We start from the raw sequence: 23,583 nt of genomic DNA on the forward strand, positions 1-23,583 counted from the left end.
TAGTCCGGAAATTATTCTCTTTCCATTCCCGAGTCGAAGGACTAAATTGCATATATGTATTAAAAATGTACATTAATGTTGTGTGTCTGTGGCGTGATCTCTGCAGCTCGGCTTCTTCAAGCGTAAATATCAGCAGCTGGGCAGAAACGATGAGGCAGCAGAAACAGAAGGACTACAGGAGAACGCGTGAAGAACGTGAGACCCACACTGATCCCGATTAAACACTGTCTGATCTCAGATCAGCTCCAGCCAAAGATCTAACTCTCAGAGACTCAGGGATCGGATCAGCAGCAGTGAGGAGGAGGAGGAGGAGGAGGAGAACCTCAACCACACTGCAGCAACAGGAAACGATCTGCGATATGAAACACCTCAAACGGACAACAGTCCTGTTTGTGCTGCCGTGGAAACTCCTCACCACCTCTGTTTACTTTCACCAACACTGGAGAATTTCACTTTCACTCCGAGTCGCTGAATCAACGGGAAACTGACGAACTTCTTTCCCTTTTTTTTTTTTTACATTTATTTCCCGATACTGTAAATATTATCCATAAAGAAATATTGTTGAGTGCACTGACCTTCTCCCAGACAATCCCGGACCTGCAGAACACAAGTTCTCGTAATATCCAATAACTCTACATTTCAGTTTTTAAAGTTTGCACACTGGGCCTCGTTTATCTTTTCAGAGCGTTTGTGTGTAAAAAAAAAAAAACAGGAGCGAGCAATCACAAAACAGCATCAAAAAAAACCTTCAGTAATTAAATGCTAATTAATATGAAGCGACTGAGAGAAAAAGTAAAATTGGTTAAATGAATATATATTTTTTACATTTCATAGCATCCTTCCTTTTAAAGAAATGTACATTATTAAAAAATTTGCCACAAAAAAGCAATACATAATGTATAATGTAGCGAAACCGAGGCTAAAAACTACACACACACACACACACACACACACACACACACACACACACACCCACCAGTTTTGTAGCTAAATACAGGTACACTGTTCCCATCTAAAAACTGTGCTTTAATGGAAAACTTTGACCTCAAATAGACACAAACTCACAAACCTTTAACAAAATAAGTCACTGAATGGTATAACAATATTATAATAATATATATTTAGTATATACAGATACAGTTTGTGGACACGATCAGTATGTGCTTTTAAAAAATAAATTAACATCCCACATTTATTCCCCTTTTAACTTTATAATGAGCTCCACTCTCCTGGGAAGATGTTCCACTAGATTTCCAAGTGTGTGGAGATTCATTCAGCCACAATGGTGTAAAAAATGTTCTGCTTCAGCATCCAAACACGTCTGATACTTTTGTGTGTGTTCTCAACGTTGTGTTAACAGTTTGGGGAAGAAGCACATATGGCTGGAAAAGTTTGGTGTCCCAATACTTTTAATCCATGTAGTGAATATCACAGAAGTACATCATTATAAAAGATGCACTGAAACATAAAAATAGAAATAAAATAGCAATTGTGTAAAAATTAATCCCGATTTTCAGAATAATAAAACGTCATTCTTGTGTACTGGCATCTATAAAGATAAATATGTGGGAAAAACTTTTTTATATTCGTGAGTTTGTTGTTCGACTGTTGATTTTATCTGTGAAACGTTTCTTCGTTTATTTTTCTCTCAGGAACGAATACATTCAGTAGACTACTGGGACACACTGGCGATTAAATCCTGTTTCTGTTTCTTTATCCTGCACTTTATTCACATCTCGGCTTCCTACTAGTTAACATTCACCTTTCTAATTGTTTTTTCTATTTTTTACGTTTTTTTGTTTTTTTTTTATTTACACCTAAAAAATTCCAAACTTTGGTAAATTTTTGGTAAAAGTGAGTATTTTTTTATTTGTTTTATAGACTGCGCAGAACAGAGCAACAAGTTAAACATGTACTGTAGTAGATTTTACCCTCCAGAACAGAAATATTAACTGTATGACTATAATGTGTTTTTATACATTTATACATCAGAGCTCTAAATGTTTAAAATTGTAAAAAATGTTTACAAATTGTTTTATTGTTCATTTTTTTTTTTTTTTTGGGAATGGTACATTGAAATTCTTGCCTTAAAATAATAAAGAAAACAGCATTTTTACATTTTATGGCGATTTTTAAAAAAAATCATTCAAGTCTGTAATTTGTTGTGGTTTAATTTGATATTTATTTTAGGGTTTAAAAAATAATTTCAGTCACACAAGCAAAAGAGCAGCCACCATCATCCCACTCCATCCCATGATCATATATATGCTGTGAAGACACTCGTTTTCTTATCCATCTTCTTACATCTACTTGTTTTCTTAATCATTTCAAATCTTCTCAGATGCCCATATATGGACTTCCTGTTGATCTGCAATTAATGGTGTTTACAGTTAAAGGGTTTTTGCGAGTAAAATAATGAACTTTGCGTTTTCTATATGAAGTTAAATCGCAGCTGATATTGAAATATGTCAAAAGTTTAGTCAGAACCCAAACTGGTAAAAAAAACAGCAATATTTGAGACATTTTGATTTTTGTATGATTCTTTTTAATAGCTGAAATTTCACCAATAGGATTATTTTTTTCAATCCTGTAGTTTCTATATTATTGGTTGTAGTTAGTATAAATGACCACTAGGGGAATAACTAAGTGAAATAACTACAGTGTTTTATTTAAATCTGCAGACAGCTGATCATTTTTTGAGAAAATAGATTAAAGATCTACGCATATATACATTCTGCTTTACATTTAAAATTGTATACAATCAAATACAAAATTATATCCACAAAAATGCTCATTTCCAGTTCTGACTCTGATCAGATATTAGTTTAGATTTTAACCGTCTCTTAAATACACAAATATTGTTGTCATTTGCTCAACTATTACAAACGAAAGAAGCCACATGTCTCAATCAAAAGCTGTAAGTTCGTGACCCAATTCAAAGATAAAAGCCCCGAAGCTTTTTTTTTACAAGGTCTGAAGGTCAACTTGTTTTCCCCTCGGAACGACTTCCTGTCCACAGACACTCGCTGTTCTCTTTCCAGCATGGCTCCTCGGATTCATAGATCTCCTAAAGAAAAAAAAGACAATAAGCAATGAATGAAACAATCAGTACTTTGCTGTTAGGGGTAACTAATCAGGGGGAAGGGGGGGGGGTGAAGCAGATTTACTGTCGCCTACAGGCTTCGACACAAAAAACTCAAACTATTGGAGTTTGTTGGAATCTTGAAACTCTTTTACAGTACTGAAAGAAATGGTTTTATTTATTTATTTTGTACGTTTCATCATCTGAACAGAAACGCAGCTCTGATCTCGCAGATTTCTATGGAGGAGTTTAAATTATAAAGAGAACCAAAAAAACCCCAGATTCAGCTCTGAACCTTGAGACCCTTCCCATAAATGTTACATAAACACCTCCTTACCAGAAACTCGACACACAGTGTGACATGCAAATTCCTGTGAATGAGACGCTACTACAGAAACCACAACTTATCAGAACGAGTGTTTTTCCTACAAACCTGCGCTACTGCCAATAAACCATTAATCAACCACTTCTAACCAATCAGAAGCCAGCATCGCTGTGGTTTAAAATGGTAAACGAACCTTTTTCCAGATTGGGACGGTGGATTTGAGAGCGTCGATTCCGTACTTCACTGCCTCAAGAGATTCTGTGCGGTGAGGAGACGAGACTCCTATGATCACACTGGCCTCAGTAACAGGAACCACACTGTATATAAATAAAGAATTCAGGATCAGACATGGGTAGGGGGTGTGGCCTAAAGTATAAAGGCGGAGATTGTGCTGGATGAGCTGTGATTTTGGTAGCGATACGCTTCTCTGACCTCATAAATCAGATGCAGCTGCTCACCCGAGTCTGTGATGGATGCAGATGTGTCGGACCGTTGGCCATCTTCTCCTCACCTCAGCACAGATCTTCCTCATCTCTGATTCTGCCATGGGCACGTAGGCTTCATACTCCAGCTGAATGACCTTCTTTCCCTCGAAATGGTCTCTGGTTGTTCCTGAAATGCACGTTTATCAAATCAGAAATTTCTAACACACGTGACATGATACACACGGACAAACATCAGTGATGGCCCTGTTCAGCGAGTCAGATCAAATGATTCGACTCAACAATCGAGTCGACTCCTTAAAATATCGACTTGAAGAAACGAGTGTATATTAATAGACAAGACGGACAACAAATATTCAAATATAATAATTAGATGCTTCAAATACAATAAAGTCTAATAGTACTGGCATGAATTATAACATCATTCAGCCTGTAATTGTTCTTCTCAAGTGTGTAACTGCTCCAATTAATCAAATTTTACTTCATTATAAACTCTTAATTTGATTCCCCGTCATCGCTTAAACTCGAAAACACGTCTCGTTGCTGCTCAGATGTTGCGATCAGACTTCAACATTTTCAAAGTGTTAAAATGAAAATAAAAAATTGTAAATAATAAATACCGATGAATAAAGAAACGGCTCCGCAGGAGGACGAGGTCACCGACCCCGACACGGCATCGCTGGAGAGTTTATCTGTGGTGAGTTTAATCAGGTCTAGACCTGGTCCTTCCTCCATCACTGCTGCTCAACACACACACACACACACACACACACACACACACACACACACACCCACACACACCCACACACACCCACACACACCCACACACACCCACACACACCCACACACACACCCACACTGAACAGGAGAGAAGATCAGTCTGTGATCAGACTCCCTCACCCCCACACTCACACATGAAGGTGGAAGTTTAATGGATTGGGGATGTTTTGGAGCAGAGAAGATTCCGGAAAGTGAAAGTGAACCAACATGACTCCCATTCCATACTTCAGCACCACACGATTCCTTGAACAACCGGCAAGAGAATTAATACAAGTAAGACTATTGTTATTGTTTATAAAGTGAAGATTTAAAACACATGAAAAACAACATGGTGACATCACGTTCCCTAAGCCACGCCCCTGAAGCAGTGAGACCGAAAAGCTTCATACAGCATAATGAAGTAGGTGTGTGTGTGTGTGTGTGTGTGTGTGTGTGTGTGCGCGCATCATTAAACCTGTGATGAAGATTTATCCTCCGCTGAGCGGCGGAATCACGGCCACCTCGTCTCCGTGCTGCAGACGCACAACCTGCTCACCCACAGCCACGTACTCTCTCCTAACGGCCAGAACCACCTGCTCACGTACGGCCACGAGTCTGCAGATGATTATTACACGTTAAGATCATACAATACACACCACAAAAAAACCGTTCGCTCGTCACATATATGCTACAACAATTCTTTCTTTGTATATCCCAGCGTGCCAGGAAAGTGGGATCGAAGCCCCTGGAGCAGCGATGGTTAAGGACTTTGCTCAAGGGCCAAATAGTGGCAGCATGGCAGTCCTGTGGAGTGAAAACCAGACCTTTCATTCAGTAACCCAGAGCTTTAACTACAACAGCAGCATGTTAAGTTTTCATTATTTGAGGGGGGTCTTGTTCACACTTAGATCTAATTTGAGGTAACTATGTGCTGCAGATTTACCGTGTGAAAGGTTTTTCTGTATTATTTTAAAGCGTTCTGTAAAATTGTATTCACGCACAGCGCTTGTTTGGCCGCTAGAGGGAGACAAAGGTTCTAATTTTATTTTGAGCTTTCACAAGCGCAAAATAAATTTTTTTGGGCTTATATTTATTCCAAACAGGAATAAAACACTCCACAGATGTGCATTACATCTGAAATAAAATAAAATAAACAACAACAGAAAGACGATGTCGCAACAACGACAGCAACAATAATAATTATTATTATTGTTAGAGACTGATGATCCACTGTGGCGACCCCTAATGGGAGCAGCCGAAAGAAGAACTATAATTATTATTGTTGTTATAACAATTAACAAATATAACCGATTTAAACTGTCTTTATGTAATAACAATAAATTGTGTTTCGTCAGAATAGAGCTCGAATCGTGTCCGTACATTAATTCGGCAGCGCCATTGAACTCTGCATGACCACGTGTTTAAAGCGGGTGGGTTTTTATTCTTGTTTATTGTTTTTTATGGTTTATTTACTCACTTTGGGTGTTTCTGCTCCAGTTCCTGCCACAGCTGGAGGCTCGTCAGTTCGGAGATCACTCGGATCTTCTCCGATTTCACTCCAGTTAATTCAGCACTTTTAGCAAAGTACAACACGGTCACCTGAATTGAATAAAGTGAAAACAGGAGGATTAGCACGGTGCTAGCAATGTTAAACAACCCCTGTAATTAAAAAAGCAGCCAATGGCAGCTGTGGAAACACCAAACAGACAGAAAGTAACTGTTTATACACAAGTTGATGCTGCTAGTTTTATTATTATCACCTCGGTACTCATGAATGGAGGTTGTTAATTGAGGCGCGCGCGCACCTACTGCTATTACGAGCGGCTTCTTTTTCCTCAGGGTTGCCAGATATGAACGTTGTAAAATCCATTTCTCACGCAAGCTGAATTTAACCAGAATGCATCCATAATGTTCACTTCTTCAAACTTGTTACAGACCTACACATTTGTGTTAAATATTATATTTACAAAGTTAAATAATTTCGGGTAGGTTTAAAAATTAACGCAATATACCAAGGGGGATTTGACCGCATCTGCCAACAACATATCGTCGCAATGAACCCGGAAATAAATATTCCCCGTTGTTATGTACGCCTTTACTTTTAAAATAAATCGTAATTAATATATTGATGTATTTTATATTAGTATTTTGTATTTAAGCAACTTGGGTATTTATATAAACGAGCACACGCACCTGCAATTCGTAAGATAAATAAATACATATATTTGCATTTTATCTCACAATAATAATAAACGAATTTCTTTCGATTTTATGGAGGGGGGTGTGGGTGTTATTAATTGTATAATTTAAAATAAGGGTTAAATAAATTAAATCATTATTTATTTGTGTGAGAATGGAGTTCTATTTGTTAATGATGCGCATATGTAATGTTGCGCCTATTGGCCGGCAGAGGGAGACAAAAGAGAGCAAAAAGCTTTTACTGACGTATATTTAATTGTTTTTGGAATTCTGTAATTTGTAGTGAAATTAAAAAATAAAACTTTTTTTTTAAACAGAACTCCTATTTTAGAAACACTGTATGCTGCAGATGTAATATGTTTGAATACTTTTGATGTATTGTTTAAGGCATTATGTCTAATCTTATTTACGCATAGCTCTTATTTGGCCACTAGAGGGCGTTCAAAGTGCACTTTACAACCAAATGTTCAGTCCTGAGTGAAGTAAATATCAAACACATATTTACATACTTTATTATTATTATTATTATTATTATTATTATTATTATTATTATTATTATTATTATTATTATTATTATTATTTCCTTACTTAATTTCGGACATCTGTGGTTACTTGCGCCAAATTTCGCAGTCAGAAAAGTTTTTTCACCTAATTAAATATTTTTAGTCAGTGGGAGAAGAGTCCCAAGTCTGACTCCGCCCACCGCAACTTTCTAAACCCCTCCTGTTGAAGTTACACCGGTTGCCAAATTGGAAATAATGCCTTTTTGTAGAGTAAAACATAAATCAGTTTATATTGTGATAGTTTTTTTTGGTTCTGTATGTTTCTGTATATATTATTACACTTGTAGTCGTTAAACAATTTTTTATGTGTCTATAGTAAGGGTTTGATCAGAAGGACAAATCTCCACAAGCACAATCTAAAATCTAGTGAAACATCTTCCCAGAAGAGTGGAGGGGAAGAGTATGTACTAAATATGGAATGCGATGCTCAGAAAGAAGATGACATACCTATGACCAGGTGTCCACAAACCTTTGGCAATGTACTTAAATTTTATCCCTAATGAGCGTGTGTCAAGAAAAAAATCCCTTAGATGTCATGTAGAAGAAACCTTGAGAGGAACCAGACTCAAAAGGAAAGCCATCCTCAAGTTAACTCAAACTAACATGTTCTCACAGTGTTCCTCTGTGGTTCCTCAGGTTCCTACAGTTTCCTCTCAGCTCCCAAAAATGTCATCAAGCTACAATGAGTTCTATAAAAGATGTATTTTAGTGTTCCTGGGATAAACTCTGGAGCAACGTGTGAGACAGTTAATCAGAGTTCTACTAATTAATTATAATTAATTCAAATTAAAGCCAAAAACCAATAACAGGTTTTTTTCTCAGTTATTATGGGAAATGCGCACATTATAAGTGTGATGATTGACGATGATTTATGTTGGAAAGGTTTTTTTTTTTTTTTTTTTTTGCTCACTTGAGAGTTTCCATAATCTGGCAACCCTGGAATCCCTAATAGATTTAAAAAGCGGGAGTGGATGCGATCTGGATGTCAGAGTCGAGCTGGGATCAGTGTGAGGAAGAGCACACTGGGATTATCAGCATCAGCATCAGGATTAGGATTGGGATTAGACTTTTTGAATCAGGATGCTCCGCTTTCCGTCGCTGCTTCTCCTCTGGCTCACGCACTTCATTGACGAGCATCAAGTTGACGGTAATAACGCGTTATAGCTGCTGTCATGTGGAAAGTCAGGACAATCAAAGCTGAAAGAGAATTCCTGAGAAACTTATTTACATCTGATTTTGTGTGGTGTTATGAAATAAGGGATATGAGATGGGATGCGCACTTTTATTCATGTCTATTAAGGCTTTATAACTGCGAGGAGCGCACTTTTTGGAGAACCTTTTTAAGGTGCAGATCTTCTAACAAGTACCTGGAAAAGGAAAGGGGATGTATGGAACATTTTATATGTCACCCAAAAAAAAGAAATCTTTTTAATTTTTTAAGTAATTTTTCTTTCATCGCTTTGATCTTTGAAGTTCTTATTTTTTCTGTGTATATATATATATATATGCATTCGTTTTATTTTTCAAGGTTTTTACTCTGAAACTGTCCTGAAATGTGATTTTGGTACTTGGGATTTCACTTTCAGGTGACTTGTAATGAACCTGATTCCAGACCCGAACTCTCAGAAACCAAGGAGAACAAAATCAACCAGTCCTTTAATTCATAAAGCTACAATTAAAAGGTCATTCTGGTCTGCTATAAACCTAAACTCTGCAAAGGTTTAAATTCCCACCTACAGAATATAAAACAACAAGAAACCGCAGAATATTTATAAATCCAACACACAATTGAGTAATTTTAGTGATTTATTTCTATTAGAAATTAAGGTACCAGGCTGAACTTAAACCTGTCCATGATGAACCATCAGTGATACTCCTTCTACCCGTAAAGACATTTAATAGTCTTTTTTTTAGTTTAAAAGTACATTCTTGGTCGTAATGTGTGATCATGTGCCTTGAATGAGTTTTAATGGTGTACCAAAGGTACCCTGAGCTATTAACAGGAAGTCCTTGTTTCAACAAGAAATAGTTTGGTATCTTTATAGAGGCTGAAGGTTTCGTGTGTGTTTAGTTTTTCCTGCTTTGGTGACGTAATTTCCATTTTTTCTTCTCAATTCTTAGTTTGTTAGAAATAAAGATACCAACGTGTTCTATTTCTTTGACCAAACAAGGTGCTTTTGTTAAATTAAACTGCATACCGTATAAACGTCCAGCACCAATGCAGCATTGTTCTTCATCTTCTATGTGTTAGCAAAAAAACCCAAACAAAATAACAAAAAGCCTATTAAAGATACAAATTTGAAATGTCTTAATACATGAAGGTACAGTACTGGAACTTTAAGACCACTTATGTATGATTTAGGATTTTACATCTTTGCAAAATCATATAATAAAAACGTCAAAGTGCAGGTTTTTGATTGGTACCTTCATTTCTAAGCTTGTGATACTACAGACCCAGACAGACCCAGTCACCGTGAGTGAGACTGATAAAGAAGCACCTGATTTAAGACCATGGTCTGTTCATCATCATATGTAAAGCAACTGAGTAATGATTTCTCCTTGTGCTTTGTCTCTTCAGCTGGGAACTGCTGGTATGAGCAGGGGAAGAATGGCCGCTGTCAGATGCTCTACATCTCTGAAATGAGCCGGGAGGACTGCTGCAGGAGCGAGAGGCTCGGCATGGCATGGACCGAGGAGGACGTTCCCACCAACACGCTGTTCCGGTGGCTGCTCATGCACGGCGGTGCTCCAAACTGCATACCTTGTAAAGGTACACCTGTCACAGGTTTCCTTCACTTTTAATAGAAAAAATAACTCAATATAAAAGTGCAAAAGTTTGAATCGATCATAGTTTATGGAGTGATATGTAAAGATGGAACGAGACACACCCACAACCCAAATCATAGACAAAATAATTACCAAAAAAACTTCTAAGACTTTAGTCTCATTTTAAATGAAATTGTGCACAAACTTTTGCACTCGGCTGTACAGCAGTATTACAGATGTGGATCGATTGCATGACCAACTGATTGATTGCTTTGTGACCTGTTTAGAGACGTGTGATAACGTGGACTGTGGTCCTGGCAAGAAATGCAAGCTGAACCGGAGAAACAAGCCGCGTTGCGTGTGCGCTCCGGACTGCTCCAATAACACCTTCAAGGGCCCCGTGTGCGGCTCGGACGGAACCACGTACCGCAATGAGTGCGCTCTCAGAAGAGCCAAGTGCAGGAGATACCCCAACCTGGTGGCCCAGTACCAGGGGAAGTGCAAAAGTGAGTAGAAATGCCTGTAATTGTGAACATTACACAACAAAATACATCAAAATCTGGGACCAAGAAGTTTAATTTTCCCAACAAACATTCAAAACATCGATTCTATGACACGTTGCTCAGGTCTGAGATGAACCTGTTTTCCTGATAGCTTCTGCTTTACTCGCTCTGATCAAGATGGATTAACTCTATAAATAAACTTTAGAAAAAAATCTAGATTTAATAGTAGAATAAATAACTATTTCACACACCACCAATGGATTCGTCAACTCAACATTAACAAGTACAAATACAGAACTGAACATCTTAATGAAGGCATCAGCTACATTTTATATCAAAACACAGTTTAATATTTGCTCATAATTTATCCTAAAATAAATAAAAAACACGGTCTCTATGACTCTAATGGCTGCAATCAGGAGAACGAGACATGATTTGGGGGCGTGGCTTCAACATGATTCTTGATTCTTCTAGACATGTTTGGATTTTGGGCTCATTACTCCCCCCAACGTTAATGGTAATAGTAATAAATCGATTCCAGTACGAGGAATCGGAGGAACTGTAGCGGGTTAACGATTTCTCGATTGTACTCGTATGATAAAATTGTATCGATGCATCGCAAGAAAAAAAATTACCAAACTGAAACAAACACACCATGATATCATTTATTACAATATCGTCCCTCGACGTTTCCTCACAGAGACGTGTAACGACGTGCACTGCCCAGGAAGCTCTTCTTGCGTGGTGGACCAGAACAACAACGCCTACTGTGTGACCTGTGAGCGAGTGTGTCCCGAAGTAACCTCACCCGAGCAGTACCTGTGTGGAAATGACGGCATCAATTACGCCAGTGCCTGCCATCTCCGACGAGCCACATGCATCCTGGGAAGGTCCATCGGGGTTGCCTACGAGGGCAAGTGCATAGGTAAGACAAAGAGATTAGGGATCAGGATTAGGATCAGGAAACTCAAGATTGTGGATCAACCATGTCATGGTGATGAAACTGATCCTCTGTCAGAGATTCTCGGAGGTCTGTTATATAATCCTCTTATGAAAATGTGGTGTTTATTAGCTGGCTGTGATGTAATAGTAACACATGACTCCATTTTGTGCAGACTGATCAGTTCAGTGTGTCATTTATTCGTGTCCTCAGATGCCCAATCGTGCAACGACATCCGCTGTCCAGACGGAAAAAAATGTCTGTGGGACATGAGGACAAGCCGAGGACGGTGTTCCGTGTGCGAGAACGAGTGTCCCGAGAGTCAACCCGGAGACGGCGTGTGCGCCAGTGACAACGCCACCTACCGCAGCGAGTGTGAAATGCATCGGGCCGCCTGCTCGCGAGGACTCGTCCTCGAGGTCAAACATTCCGGGTCCTGCAACTGTAAGTAAACACACACACACACACACACAGATTTCTAAGTGTCAATCAAAGCAGAAAAGGTCAATCCCCCAGTAGTATTGAACTCTATTTCCTGCTCTACATCACATTTTCACGTTGTTTATTTTTAGCCTTTTTTTTTTTTTTTTTCTTCTAAATATCTGTAATAGTTTGTGTTCCTTTAGTGCAGAGAGAAATGGAATTGAGAACATCAGTGGTGTTATCTGGTTTCACAGATGTTCATTTATCATCACTATCAACACAAAAGCGTTCAAATAGTGCTGTTATAAGAGACGTAACTTTAATGCCATGAAGTGGCTCCTAATTTATTCCTTTTATACCTCAGCGTATATTAGACATCATGAGATCTTTATTCATCTCGATGTCGGTTCGGTCCTGTGGTAGAAGATAATAACAGCAGGCAGGTTTTATATTTTTTTCAAACATGATTGAATCATATAAATGATATAAATTCTCGCTATAATGACTGGTAAATTATTTATGTTTATTTGATAAAATTATATTGAATCAACATTAATAGTAATAAGAGTCGGAGGTGCGAGGACTATGTGAAGGACTAATATAAAGAATGATGCAGGAGGGAAACAGTAACTCCACTGTTACTGATTCATTTCCCATAACAGCATGATACTGATCTTCATTCTTCACTTTACACTAAAGGCTGGTCTTAAATATTACATTAAAGTTTTATTCTCCTTCTCTAAATCTCAGCTGATGAAAGTTAGTAATTTGCTGTAAAGTTGAAATAGTAAAATGAAAAATCTGCTTCAACTTGGTTTATCTGTATATTTACAGATTTCAGATGGTAACACGCTTTGGTGACTTTCCCTGGTGTTCCCATGACTGCAGCACTATTTGGATGGGATTAGTTTCCTGTTCCCATAATAATGATACTAAGTTTCCTGAGCATAAATAATTTCGATTGATTTATACAGGGATGAGATTCATGTAGATGGGTGTCTTTACTGTGCATTCATGATCGTTATTTAAAACATGACACGTGTTCTTCATACATTTGACTTGTCCTGAAGTTCAATTGATTGAGCTTGTTGAAGGAGAGCATGTGAAGCCTTAATAGGTCACATGACCATATTCTTAAGATTTTTATGTTTGTACGTTAATCTGGATGAGCTTCGGTAACTGATATCATTTCAGTATTTTAGTACTTTAATATCCGAGCCTGGACTAGATGATTATCTTTATTACCTGAAAGGAATCATGAAGTGAAGCCTCAACAAACGTTTTCCTTTGGGTTCTTCCAGGTTGTGTTTACATTGAGATCATGTGACACTTTTTGACACACATTTCAACTTCATTCACTGAATTATGACACTCGATTTTCATTCAGCAAACTTGAACTTATTTTGGAATGTCACAACCAAAAAATTTGCATAGATTTGTACTTTTAGTGTAATAGCATAAATTTTTATAGATTTGTGAAAAAATAATAAAAATGCAGTTAATTTAATTTCCGAATTTGAACACGGGGCCAAGAATAAATATATTTATGGTCCTTTAATTCCTATGTTTATAGCCGCTTTAGCCGTTTTCTCTATTATCGGTGAGATTTCCAGATGCTGGAGATGATTAAATCTAGTTCAAGACAAAAAAGATTTACAGTAGCAGTAAGAGTAGCTCTCCCATGACCAGGCGTGTTTTGGATTCTGCCCTGAAACCTGAAAAATACGAGGTGATTATGCGATATGGCAGGACGGCATGTTATTAACACGGCAGTAGAGGATTTATGTGCCGTCTTATTACTCTGCCTTTATACATTTGGCAGATGCTTTTTCAAACGAGACAGGACACAATCCAAGCTGAGCATTTCAAGGTTATGAGTTTTGCTCGGTGGTCCAGCAGGAGCTTTCTAGAAGTTAAAGTAAAACTCACAAAACTTCTGTTCATTAGCTTAGAGATTTCGATGTTCGTTGTTTAAAAAATGAAAAAAAGTAGAACAATAACAACATTAAGTGTGCAGTGATTTTTTTAAATCATAATTTGATGGTAATATTGGGCAAATTTTATGTTTTTGGTAATAAAATATCTAAATTCTTAAAAAAAACATAAACAAAAAAAAAAACCCTCTCAACAATAGAACTGAAACCCATATCACAGGCTAATGTTAAAGGTACAGAAGCCCAGACACACTATTATAATCATCTTTCTTTTTTTGTTCAACATAATATAGTAAAACTTTGCACTTTCATGGGTACAAGAAATCATAAAGTTCAGATTTATCTACTTTATTCTTGCTCAGTTTGCTCTTGTATCAGTAGCTCGAGTTCAGAAAGTTCAGAATTTGTCGTGTCGCTTGTAGTTGGTCTTTTATTGGCGTTGATCTGAGGCCACGAGCGACACTATATGAACGTTTGTGGACACCTGAGCTAAAGATTATGTGCTTTTTGAACATCCCTTTCCACATGTAGTCTCCATTTACTGTTATGATTCTGGGAAGATGTTCCACTTGATTTTGGAGTGTCCTTGTGGATATTTTGTGGATGTTAGTAAAGTCAGGTAGTGATGTAGGTGAGAAGGTGAGGAGGTTCCTGGGGTGCAGTCAGCGTTCACATTCGTTCCAAAGGTGTTCAATTGGGTTGGAGCTCTATAGCAGGGGATCCTCATGGAGCTGGCTTTGTGCACATGCTGGAAAATGTAATGCTACTGCATCCAAAGACGTCCTACTTTATTGTGTGCTTCCAAATATGGAACAGTTTTCCAAATATGGCCGGAATAGTCAGGTGTCCCAAAACATTTGTCCATATAGTATAGTTAGGACTAATCAGTGTGGAACATCTCCATACACACGAGAGGCCGTTCTTCATTAAAGAGCAACACTAAATATACAAGAGAAAATAAGACAAGTCTCTTAAAGTCTTCCTTTTTAGAAAAATGTAACATTTTATTGCTGGAATTAATTGATGATTAATATTATGAATAATAATTAATAATTAAATTAATTAATAAGTATTACATCAAAATACAAATACAAATTATATAAATAAATAAAATCATAAATAAAAATATTTGTAATGACTTTAAAAACAGGTAAACGCACAGTACGGTGTTTTCTAGATCTTTTAGTTTAAAATGATCCCAAACTGGAAACTTTCTGTGGTGGTCTTTGGTCTGAATCTTCTCCTCACCTCTCGCTGTTTTCTCTCTGTTCCTCTATTTTTCATTCTGCAGCATCTCCTGTGTTTTCTGTTCAGGGGTCTCATTTATAAACATTCCGGGGCTGGAAACGTGCGTACGCCATTTTCCACACAGAGGTTGTTATTTATTAAGAAACACGTGACGGGAGAAAGTGCGCACCTGTGAGTAAAGTCTGAGCGGCGCGTACGCACGACGTGGAAACACACAAGGTGAGAAGGAGAACTAGCAGCACAGATCCCGCGCAGACCCTGAATGTGGAAAGTGACGTACGCACGTTTCCTGCCCTGTTTTTTTGTGCATATATAACGTTTATAAACGAGACCACAGAGCGGTCCATAGTTTAGCGGGTGGTGCACCAGTAATAATGGTCCGTGTGGAAACACGGTGCTCTGTGTGTGGTTACATGGACTAAACACAGCAACCTCATACCTGTGTGAAGAGCCAGACAAATCCAGGACATCGGCAACATTCTGCATCTGAAGATCAGTCTTCTGGTTTCTATTGTGACCTCCAGGCTCTGTAAACAAACAAACAAAAAGTATTGTTACCTCACTGTCATTCAGCCAATCAGAACTCACTAGATGTTTGTACTTACCTGTCAATCCAGGAAGCTCCACCCAATCAGATGTTGTTTTTGAGGGCATGACCTTGGAGCTAAAACCCCAGATTGCACCTTCAATAACGAAGTATTTACAGCACATGTGAATGATTAGGAACTAAAATCGCTCTTGTTTTCATTCGCAGGCGTCGACCACTGAGTCGTCCGTCTCGTCTTACACGGATCCCCACCTGCTCCGTCACACGAACCCTGAAAAAGCATCAACGTTTCAGATGCGTTATCACGGGGAGGGAACCAAATTACTCATTAAAAAAGAAACTTGTTTTCAGACTTTCCTTCTAAAGCCATGAGCTCCTGCACTGCTACGTTCCTCGACAAGCAGAGAGATGATGAGGAAGAAGAGAAGAAGGAGGATGATGATGATGAAGGTCTGGACAAGACAGATTACGAAGACTGTAACGTGTGAAGCGGCGCGACTTGGCTTCCACGCAGAGTCAGTATTCAGACTGTACATAGACATACGTGCTAATTTATTTTCCAGATGTTAAAAAAAAAAAAGAAAAAGAAAAAAAGAAAAGAAAAAAGAAGAGGAAGATTCCGTATAGCCGTCTTCTGGATGTTTATTTATACCGTACTTTTTATTTATGCACTTATTAAAAGTCCTGAATTTTATCTTTTATCGTGTATAGAATATCCACAGAATAAAAAGTAGCATTATTTATTTATAAGGTGCAATGTGAGATGTACAGAGACTGTGTGTGTGTGTGTGTGTGTGTGTGTGTGTGTGTGTGTGTGTGTGTGTGTGTTTATTTCCATCCTTCGTTTATTTTCTCTTCTTTTCTTTTCTTCCCTTCCATTTTTTGTACTCAGTTTTAAATTTGTTCATTTTCTTCCATTTTCAAATTCCTTTTTTCTTATTCTTTTTGTCATCCTTCACTTTTCTTCTTTCGTTCCTCCACTGGTTCCTCTCTCTTGCTTCACTTTTCTTTCCATCTTTCTTTCATTCAGGTTTCTTGAAACTTTCCGTACTATATTCTTTATCCTTTAGTTTTTTTGTTTCTCCTTTTTCTCATTCCTCATTTCTTTCATTTATTCTTTCCCCTTTGTTCTTTTCTTCACTTCTTTTCTTGCTTTCTATCATTATCTCTTACTACGTTTTATTTCATTGCCACCCATTCCCTTCATTCTGTCATTTCCTTCCTTTTAAAATAATCTCCAAATTTCTTTCATCCTGTCTTCTTTCATTCCTCCTATTATTTCTTGGTTTATTCTTTTCTCTTCGCTTCTTTTCTTTCTCATCCCATTCTTTCTTTTTTAACTCTTTCAATTCCTGCTCATTCGGGTAATTTGTTCATTCATTCTTCCTTCCCTCCTTTCTTCCTTATCACTTTTACATTTTTTCTTTTCTTTAATTCTGTTCATTATTCCTCCTTTCTCTCCCCTTTTCTCCATTTGCTTAGTTTCCCTCCTCATTTCATATCTAGTTTTTCTCTTTTTTTTATCTCAGATGTCTTTTCTCTCTCTCTCTCTCTCTCTCTCTCTCTCTCTCTCTCTCTCTCTCTCTCTCTCTCTCATCCTCTTCCTATAGAGCTGTTTTGTTTTGTCTTCACCACGTTACTTTCCTTTCTTTTTTCCTTCTTTCATTTAACGTTTTTGCTTTTTTTTATATATATATATATATATATTTTTTTTTTTACTCCTCATACTTTCTTTCTCTCAGTTTTTTGGTGTGTGTCCTGTGTAAAAATTCCGTTTTGCAGCAGTGTGTGTGTGTGTGTGTATGTGATTACGTTTTGCAGCAGTGTGTGTGTGTGTGTGTGTGTGATTCCGTTCTGCAGAAGTGTGTGTGTGTGATTCCATTCTGCAGCAGTGTGTGTGTGTGTGTGTGTGTTTTTGTGATTCCGGTCTGCAGCAGTGTGTGTGTGTGTGTGTGTTTTTGTGATTCCGGTCTGCAGCAGTGTGTGTGTGTGTGTGTGTTTTTGTGATTCCGGTCTGCTGCAGTGTGTGTGTGTGTGTGTGTGTATATGATTCCGTTCTGCAGCAGCGTGTGTGTGTGTGTGTGTGTGTATGATTCCGTTCTGCAGCAGTGTGTGTGTGTGTGTGTGTGTGTGTGTATATGATTCCATTCTGCAGCAGTGTGTGTGTATGTGGCTCACTAATAAATGGATCTGGTTTTGTTTACACTCAAAGCTGTTCTGTAATGAAACTCTTTCGAGGCACTGTGTGTGTGTGTGTGTGTTTTCTTTTTTCGACACAGACGCTGTTTCATGTGAAATAAATAATGTGATGAACGTGGGATTTTCTCGCCGCTGTTCAGATGAAGGATTTTTGTTGCGTATTAATAAAAGTGCCATAAGAAACACATTTGGATGCTTATTGTGCTGCTGTCTGTAAACGACTCGTCTCGTCTCGTCTCGTCTCGTCTCGTCTCACTCTCTGTGTCTGAATGTAAATGATGAATTTGATTTCATTACAGTCTCTATAATCACAGACTTATTAATGTATAGGTTCTTTTTTATTGTTCCATGTACAGAAAAGTAAACATGCAGTACAAGTAAAACAGAAACACAACGTCACGCTTCCGAGTCTTTTTTGTTTTGTTTTTTCGTTTATTTGTTGCTTTAAAAAATTAAAAACAGAATTAAAAAGTATTTCTTTCTTAAACTTTTTTTTTTTTATCTTTACTCTCATCTCACGTTTCTGATTTTTCTTTCTTTCTCTCTTTTTTTACTTTTTTCCCCCCAAAATCTTCCATGTTCATTTCTTCTTCTTATTCCCTTCTTTATATTTCCTTTTATCCTTCCTTCCATTCTGGTGGCATTTCTTTTTAATCTTGAATCTTTTCTGTCTGACTTTTCATTCTTACCTACTTTCCCTCTTTCTTTTTCTTGTTTTCTTTTCTTCTTTCTTCCCCATTTTGCCCCCATCTTCATTCCTACCCACCTTTCTTCTTTCTTTCCTACTTTCTGTCCTACTATCCATTTCTACTCTCTCTCTCTCTCTCTTTCTTTACATGACTGATTTAAAAGTAATAAATCTCTGTCTGTGTGCGAATGTTCAGCAGGTGTTTTGTCTGTTTTAATGAGGAGATGTTTATGGAACATGGAAGGAGTCTCCAGTTTCAGCACTTAGTAACAGTAAGGAGTAAAAGTGTCTCTGTTTCTGTCTCAGCTTTCACTGAAACTCCACAAAGCAATTAAACGAGACTTTTAAGGGACAAAAGTATAGGGTATAAAAGGAATAAAACACTCGGAGGAGTCCGCAGCAGATCTGCTTCACGTCACGTCATTTTACTGTAACAGCATGACACGGAGTGTGTTATTCCTCACAAAATAACAATGGAGGTAATAAATATGTTTATCTCTTTCTTACTTACACACACACACACACACACACACACACACACACACACACACACACACGGTATAATTCAGTGGCCAGAAGAGAGCTGTCTGGACAGCAGCATAAAAACTAATTGAGCAGGATGTTGTACAGACAGAGTTAACCAAGAGTCGTGTGTGTGTGTGTGTGTGTGTGTGTGTGTGTGTGTGTGTGTGTGTGTGTGTGTACATCTCTTACAGAACACACTTCTTTCAATCAATCTCGAGTCTGGAAAAAAAGCTTTAGAAGTGTCTTGTGTTATCCAAATTATTGGAGGTAATAATCATTGGAAGTGAGGATCATGTGTCCAGGTGTTGCAGGTGGGATCCTCATGTCAAGGGTATAAAATGTGTAAATATTCTTAAATATTAATACAGAAATACAAATATCACTTATTTAAAATAATCTAAAAGTGTCGATAAATATCACTTTTAATGTTTAATACATTTTAAAGATTTGAAGTATTTTTTAATAATCGATTGATATGAGGTACAAAATGTAGTCCAAATTACTTTAAATAAAAATGATTGTTTTCTGGCTTATAAAAGGTTTTTATGATCAATTATGAAGAACATTTTATCATTTTATTATTAATCATTAAAAGAAATTCACATAAATCCCAAGTTTGAATGTTATGTTTGAAGAGGTTTTGAAAAAGTGAAATACAAAATTGTGTAAATAATGTATTACAATACAATAAAAAACAATCATTAAATCTTAATGATAAAAACCAAAATTATATTAATAGTAGGGATGCACCGGAATGAAAATTCTTGGCCGAAACCGAAAACCGAAAAAGAGGAAAGCAAGGCCGAAAACCGAAACACCGAAACACCGAAAGATATTATGCCAATTATTATTACCATTGCATTTATGGCTATGATTGTGTACTAAACTTACTAAAATCAAGGCATTTCAATTGCATAAATTAAATATTAAAGTTTTAAAGAATAAATCAATTACTAATTATGAAAATATTTATTTATAGCACATTGCAACAATGCACAGGATAAAATAAATTAAAATTCAAACTTAAATGTTTAACTTTAATGCACTCATGTGTACATTAAATAATAATGTACAGGCCCTCTGGCCTGCTGAAAGGTTGTACAATTAAATATGTTCTTTCATAAAAACAAAGTGCATTCAGAACAAGTGCAACTGCTTAAAGATACAATCCAACACTATCACTGGGAAACTTCCTGCCTTTTCAAAAACGTCCACCACAGACGGAGTGCGCGTGCTCGGAGGGGTTTTGCTTTTCTGTGCCGCGTTTCTCTCATATTCAGCATAGCGATCGGGATGTTTGGATTTCAGCTGATAAATTAAACCCGACGTGGAGAAAGTTTTTACAGACGAAATTTCGGCATTACAGGTTTTGCACATCGCTATCCGTGGGTCTTTCTCAGATATACTGAAACACGTCCACACCGCAGACGTTGTTTTAGACAAGCACGTGCAGGCAGCGGTTTCTGTTTGCGTCATCACAACAAACTGTTTCGGCCGCGTTTTTTTCGGTGATCAAAGTCTTTCGGCCGAAAACCGAATATTTTCGGTGGCCGAATATTCGGTGCATCCCTAATTAATAATAAATAAGAAAAGTTTAAAATAGAGATGTAGTAAATTATTTCAAAATTATTTATAATTTTGTAATTAATGATTTAAAAGAAAATAAATGATTTGGTAAACTTTATGTTAAAAAAATTATTATAAAAAAAAAAAAAATACAGAAATTAAAAACCCATAAAATACAAAGCATCCTGGTGTCATTAAGTCGATTTAACACTTTTATTAAGATAAGTGGAAATAATGGTTGAGTTCAGTGCAGTTTACTCTGCTCCGAGCCGTCTGGGGTTCACACCGCCCTGATAGAGAGACTGAGAAACGGGGAGACGGAGAGAGAGAGAGTGTGAGAGAGAGAGAGAGAGAATGAGACAGAACAAAGAGAGAGTAATCATATTTGAAAATGATTACCACAGCAGAGAGATTGTAATCAGAGTCTCGGTGTCTGAGCGTGTTTTGGAAAAATGGAAGGCGCCCTCCATAACTACGTTAATAAAACCGCTGACATGGCATTCAGAGAAAGAGGAGAGAGAGAGAGAGAGAGAGCGAGCTTGTTTTCCCATGGTGGCGGCTGCGAGGCCACACTGCAACTCCTGTGACCTTCACACCGCCAGGAAGACGGGTTCTGATGACGGATTGTTTATCAGAGCGGAGAGAAATAAAACATTCCAGCACAATGTGAGAAAAGGTGAGGAGGAAAAAACTTCACCACATCAAGAAAGTGTTCAGAGATAAATAATAATAATAAAAAACAATGTAATGAATCATGGGGGTTTGTTTTGTCTGGTGCGAGTCGTTTCCTAACAGTTAGTTTGGAGGTTGATGTGTTTGTTTTTTTTTTCCTCGCCCTGACAGACCGACATCAGCCCCGCCGCCGCCCCTCGGCTCTGATAGGATATCAATCGGAACGTGTGAGCCGGTCGATCTGTACGAGACGGAGACAACGGTCAGCCAAGGTCTGAGCTCAGAGCTTCTGCACGACTGGCTCTGAAAATAGAATATCAAATCCACTTCAGGGCATATTGGAAATTTTGCAGACGATTCGGTCTCTCTCTCTCTGTCTGCCTTTCTATCTTTCTGCCTGTCTCAATCTGTGTTTCTCTCTGTCTCTTTATCTGTCTGTCTCCCTCACTCTTTTTGCCCGTTTCATTCTGTCTGTCTCCTGCTGTCTGCCTCCCTCTCTCTGTCTCTCACCAGCCCTGTTTTTGATGTACTCAGGATGAAAGGATTTTTTTTTTGCCACGGATTCCACACACATTACTCAGGCCTTGGTTTAATATTCCTCACCACTTTGAGTGTTTTCCCCCCCAAGATTCAGGGAAGCATAGAAACCCATATGTGGTGTCTGACAGCAAGTTTCATCCACTTATTTATTGGTGTAAAACGGCATTTATTTGTCGTGTCTTGTTACAGGACGGCACTCGAGCGAGAAAGAAATGTGGAATTTTACAGCGAAAACGTCGTTTTAGTTTGTAATTTCATAAGCGCTCAGTTCCCACGTTAGCCTCGTGTTCCGATCGCCTGCTCTGGTATACGCTTCGTTACTTCTCGTACTTTGGCTTGTTTAACAAAGGAACACGTTCTAGCGTTGCGCCCTTAATAACCGGCGAGATCGAGACTTCTATCGAACGGCGGAGGAATAAAGCATACTTCAATCGAACGCCGGCTTGTTAGACGCCACAAAATAAAACCGGCCCATGTTGTTTTGGTATGCGAAGGCCGTTATTCAGGACGCATGCCGAACATTAAGGATTAAAAAGGTCAGATATTTCGATTAATCAGATTTGTTCAGACTAACGACCCTTTTTAACTTTTATATCGCTTCATTAGAATCAGATGTACGCCATTAGAGAAGAAGTTCAGACTTACAGAAGAAACTCATTTAAGCCAGAAAAAAATAAATAATAAGAAAACACTGACAGCCTGCAGTTGTACAGGTTTGATGGAGAGAAAAGAGCTGATGCTGTCAAAGAAAGAGAAAAGAGAGAGAGACAGGATGGAAAAGAGAATTTGGAATAGACAGAGGGAGAGAGAAAGTAGGAAGAAAGGAATTGAGAGAGAGAGAGAGAAATGGAGAAAAAGAATGATACAGAAATAGGAAGAGAATGGAGAAGAAAAGAAAATAGGTTAATAGAGAAAAAAAGAAAGGAGTATAGATTTAAAGATAGAGGAAGAGAGAAGAAAGAAGGATATTTAAAGTTTTATCAGACATGGTTTAAAATGTCTGGGGGGGGGGGGTGATGGTAGTCGGGGGTATGATGATAGTTGAGGGTGTGACAGTCGGAAGGGGTTATGATCATTATCACTATCATTAACACAATTTTCATTAGTAGTGGTGGGGGTGTGATAAAAGATGGTGCGGGTATTGATAGTCAGTGTGGTTATGTTAGTTGTGGGACGTGATGGTTGATGGCGTGGATACTTTTCAAGCCGGACGCACTGCTGCATCAGGTGGAATACATTTACATAAATCTTTTATTACTGCGACACTAAAGAATCAAAAGGTTTCGATAATCAAAGCTTGAGGCGATACAATTTTGTCTAGGCTCAGTATTTACAGACGAAGACTGACGCAATTATGAAAACCATAAACAAAGTATGTGCTTTATTCGCAAGCAACAACACATTTTCTTTGGAGAATGTAGATTAGAAGGAGTGCGCTGGTTTTCCTGAACAGGATTCGCTCGCTCACATTTTCCACATAAAACGCTGTTCGTCATCACAAAAAAAAAAAAAAAAAGGCCACGTCCTGAAGGCTTTTAGCTTGAGAGGCTGACGTGATGCCGATCCGCTTCTCTGTGAAGCAGCGAGTGGCGATAAATCAGCTCACGGAGAGCACGGAGAGCGCGGTAACCCTCTGCTTTAGGAGCTAATACGCGGTAATG

At 38.0% G+C, this 23,583-nt stretch overlaps 3 protein-coding genes and 2 long non-coding RNA genes across 6 annotated transcripts in view; 3 read left to right on the forward strand and 2 right to left on the reverse strand.

The window, feature by feature from the left end:
* Positions 1-2,155, forward strand: part of itga2.2 (integrin, alpha 2 (CD49B, alpha 2 subunit of VLA-2 receptor), tandem duplicate 2) — a 33,677-nt gene extending 31,522 nt beyond the window's left edge. Inside the window, exon 29 of the mRNA XM_083568681.1 lies at positions 107-2,155. Coding sequence (XP_083424807.1) covers positions 107-190 — 84 coding nt within the window. The 3' untranslated portion in view covers positions 191-2,155. The remainder of the gene's footprint in view (positions 1-106) is intronic.
* Positions 2,156-2,493: 338 nt separating this feature from the next.
* On the reverse strand, positions 2,494-5,224 carry LOC310741228 (molybdopterin synthase catalytic subunit). 2 transcript variants are annotated; one of them, XM_083568868.1, is made up of 5 exons: positions 5,085-5,204; positions 4,471-4,587; positions 3,866-4,019; positions 3,601-3,724; positions 2,494-3,067 (listed from the first exon to the last, which is right to left on the reverse strand). In XM_083568868.1, the coding sequence occupies exons 2-5, from the start codon at positions 4,583-4,585 to the stop codon at positions 2,981-2,983; spliced, it is 480 nt and encodes a 159-aa protein (XP_083424994.1). In that variant the 5' UTR covers positions 4,586-4,587; positions 5,085-5,204; the 3' UTR covers positions 2,494-2,980. The 2 variants fall into 2 exon arrangements, with proteins under 2 accessions (XP_083424994.1, XP_083424993.1); XM_083568867.1 differs by having other exon boundaries at positions 2,497-3,067; positions 4,471-4,590; positions 5,085-5,224.
* A 3,129-nt stretch (positions 5,225-8,353) lies between these two features.
* fstb (follistatin b) lies at positions 8,354-12,032 on the forward strand (the record flags this gene model as incomplete). The annotated part of the gene is given in 6 exon segments (XM_083568821.1): positions 8,354-8,443; positions 8,446-8,518; positions 9,950-10,141; positions 10,425-10,643; positions 11,341-11,565; positions 11,794-12,032. Coding segments are annotated over 6 exon segments (1,038 nt in total).
* On the reverse strand, positions 10,207-17,412 carry LOC310741245. The gene is made up of 3 exons (XR_014537901.1): positions 15,791-17,412; positions 15,625-15,712; positions 10,207-12,022 (listed from the first exon to the last, which is right to left on the reverse strand). It is a non-coding gene; the product is annotated as an uncharacterized lncRNA (long non-coding RNA).
* Positions 17,413-17,742: 330 nt separating this feature from the next.
* LOC310741246 lies at positions 17,743-18,325 on the forward strand. The gene is made up of 2 exons (XR_014537902.1): positions 17,743-17,813; positions 17,888-18,325. It is a non-coding gene; the product is annotated as an uncharacterized lncRNA (long non-coding RNA).
* The last annotated feature ends 5,258 nt before the right edge of the window (positions 18,326-23,583 follow it).

This window comes from Silurus aristotelis (genome assembly GCF_946808225.1).
Source record: "Silurus aristotelis genome assembly, chromosome: 18".
In the NCBI taxonomy this organism is placed as follows: domain Eukaryota; kingdom Metazoa; phylum Chordata; class Actinopteri; order Siluriformes; family Siluridae; genus Silurus; species Silurus aristotelis.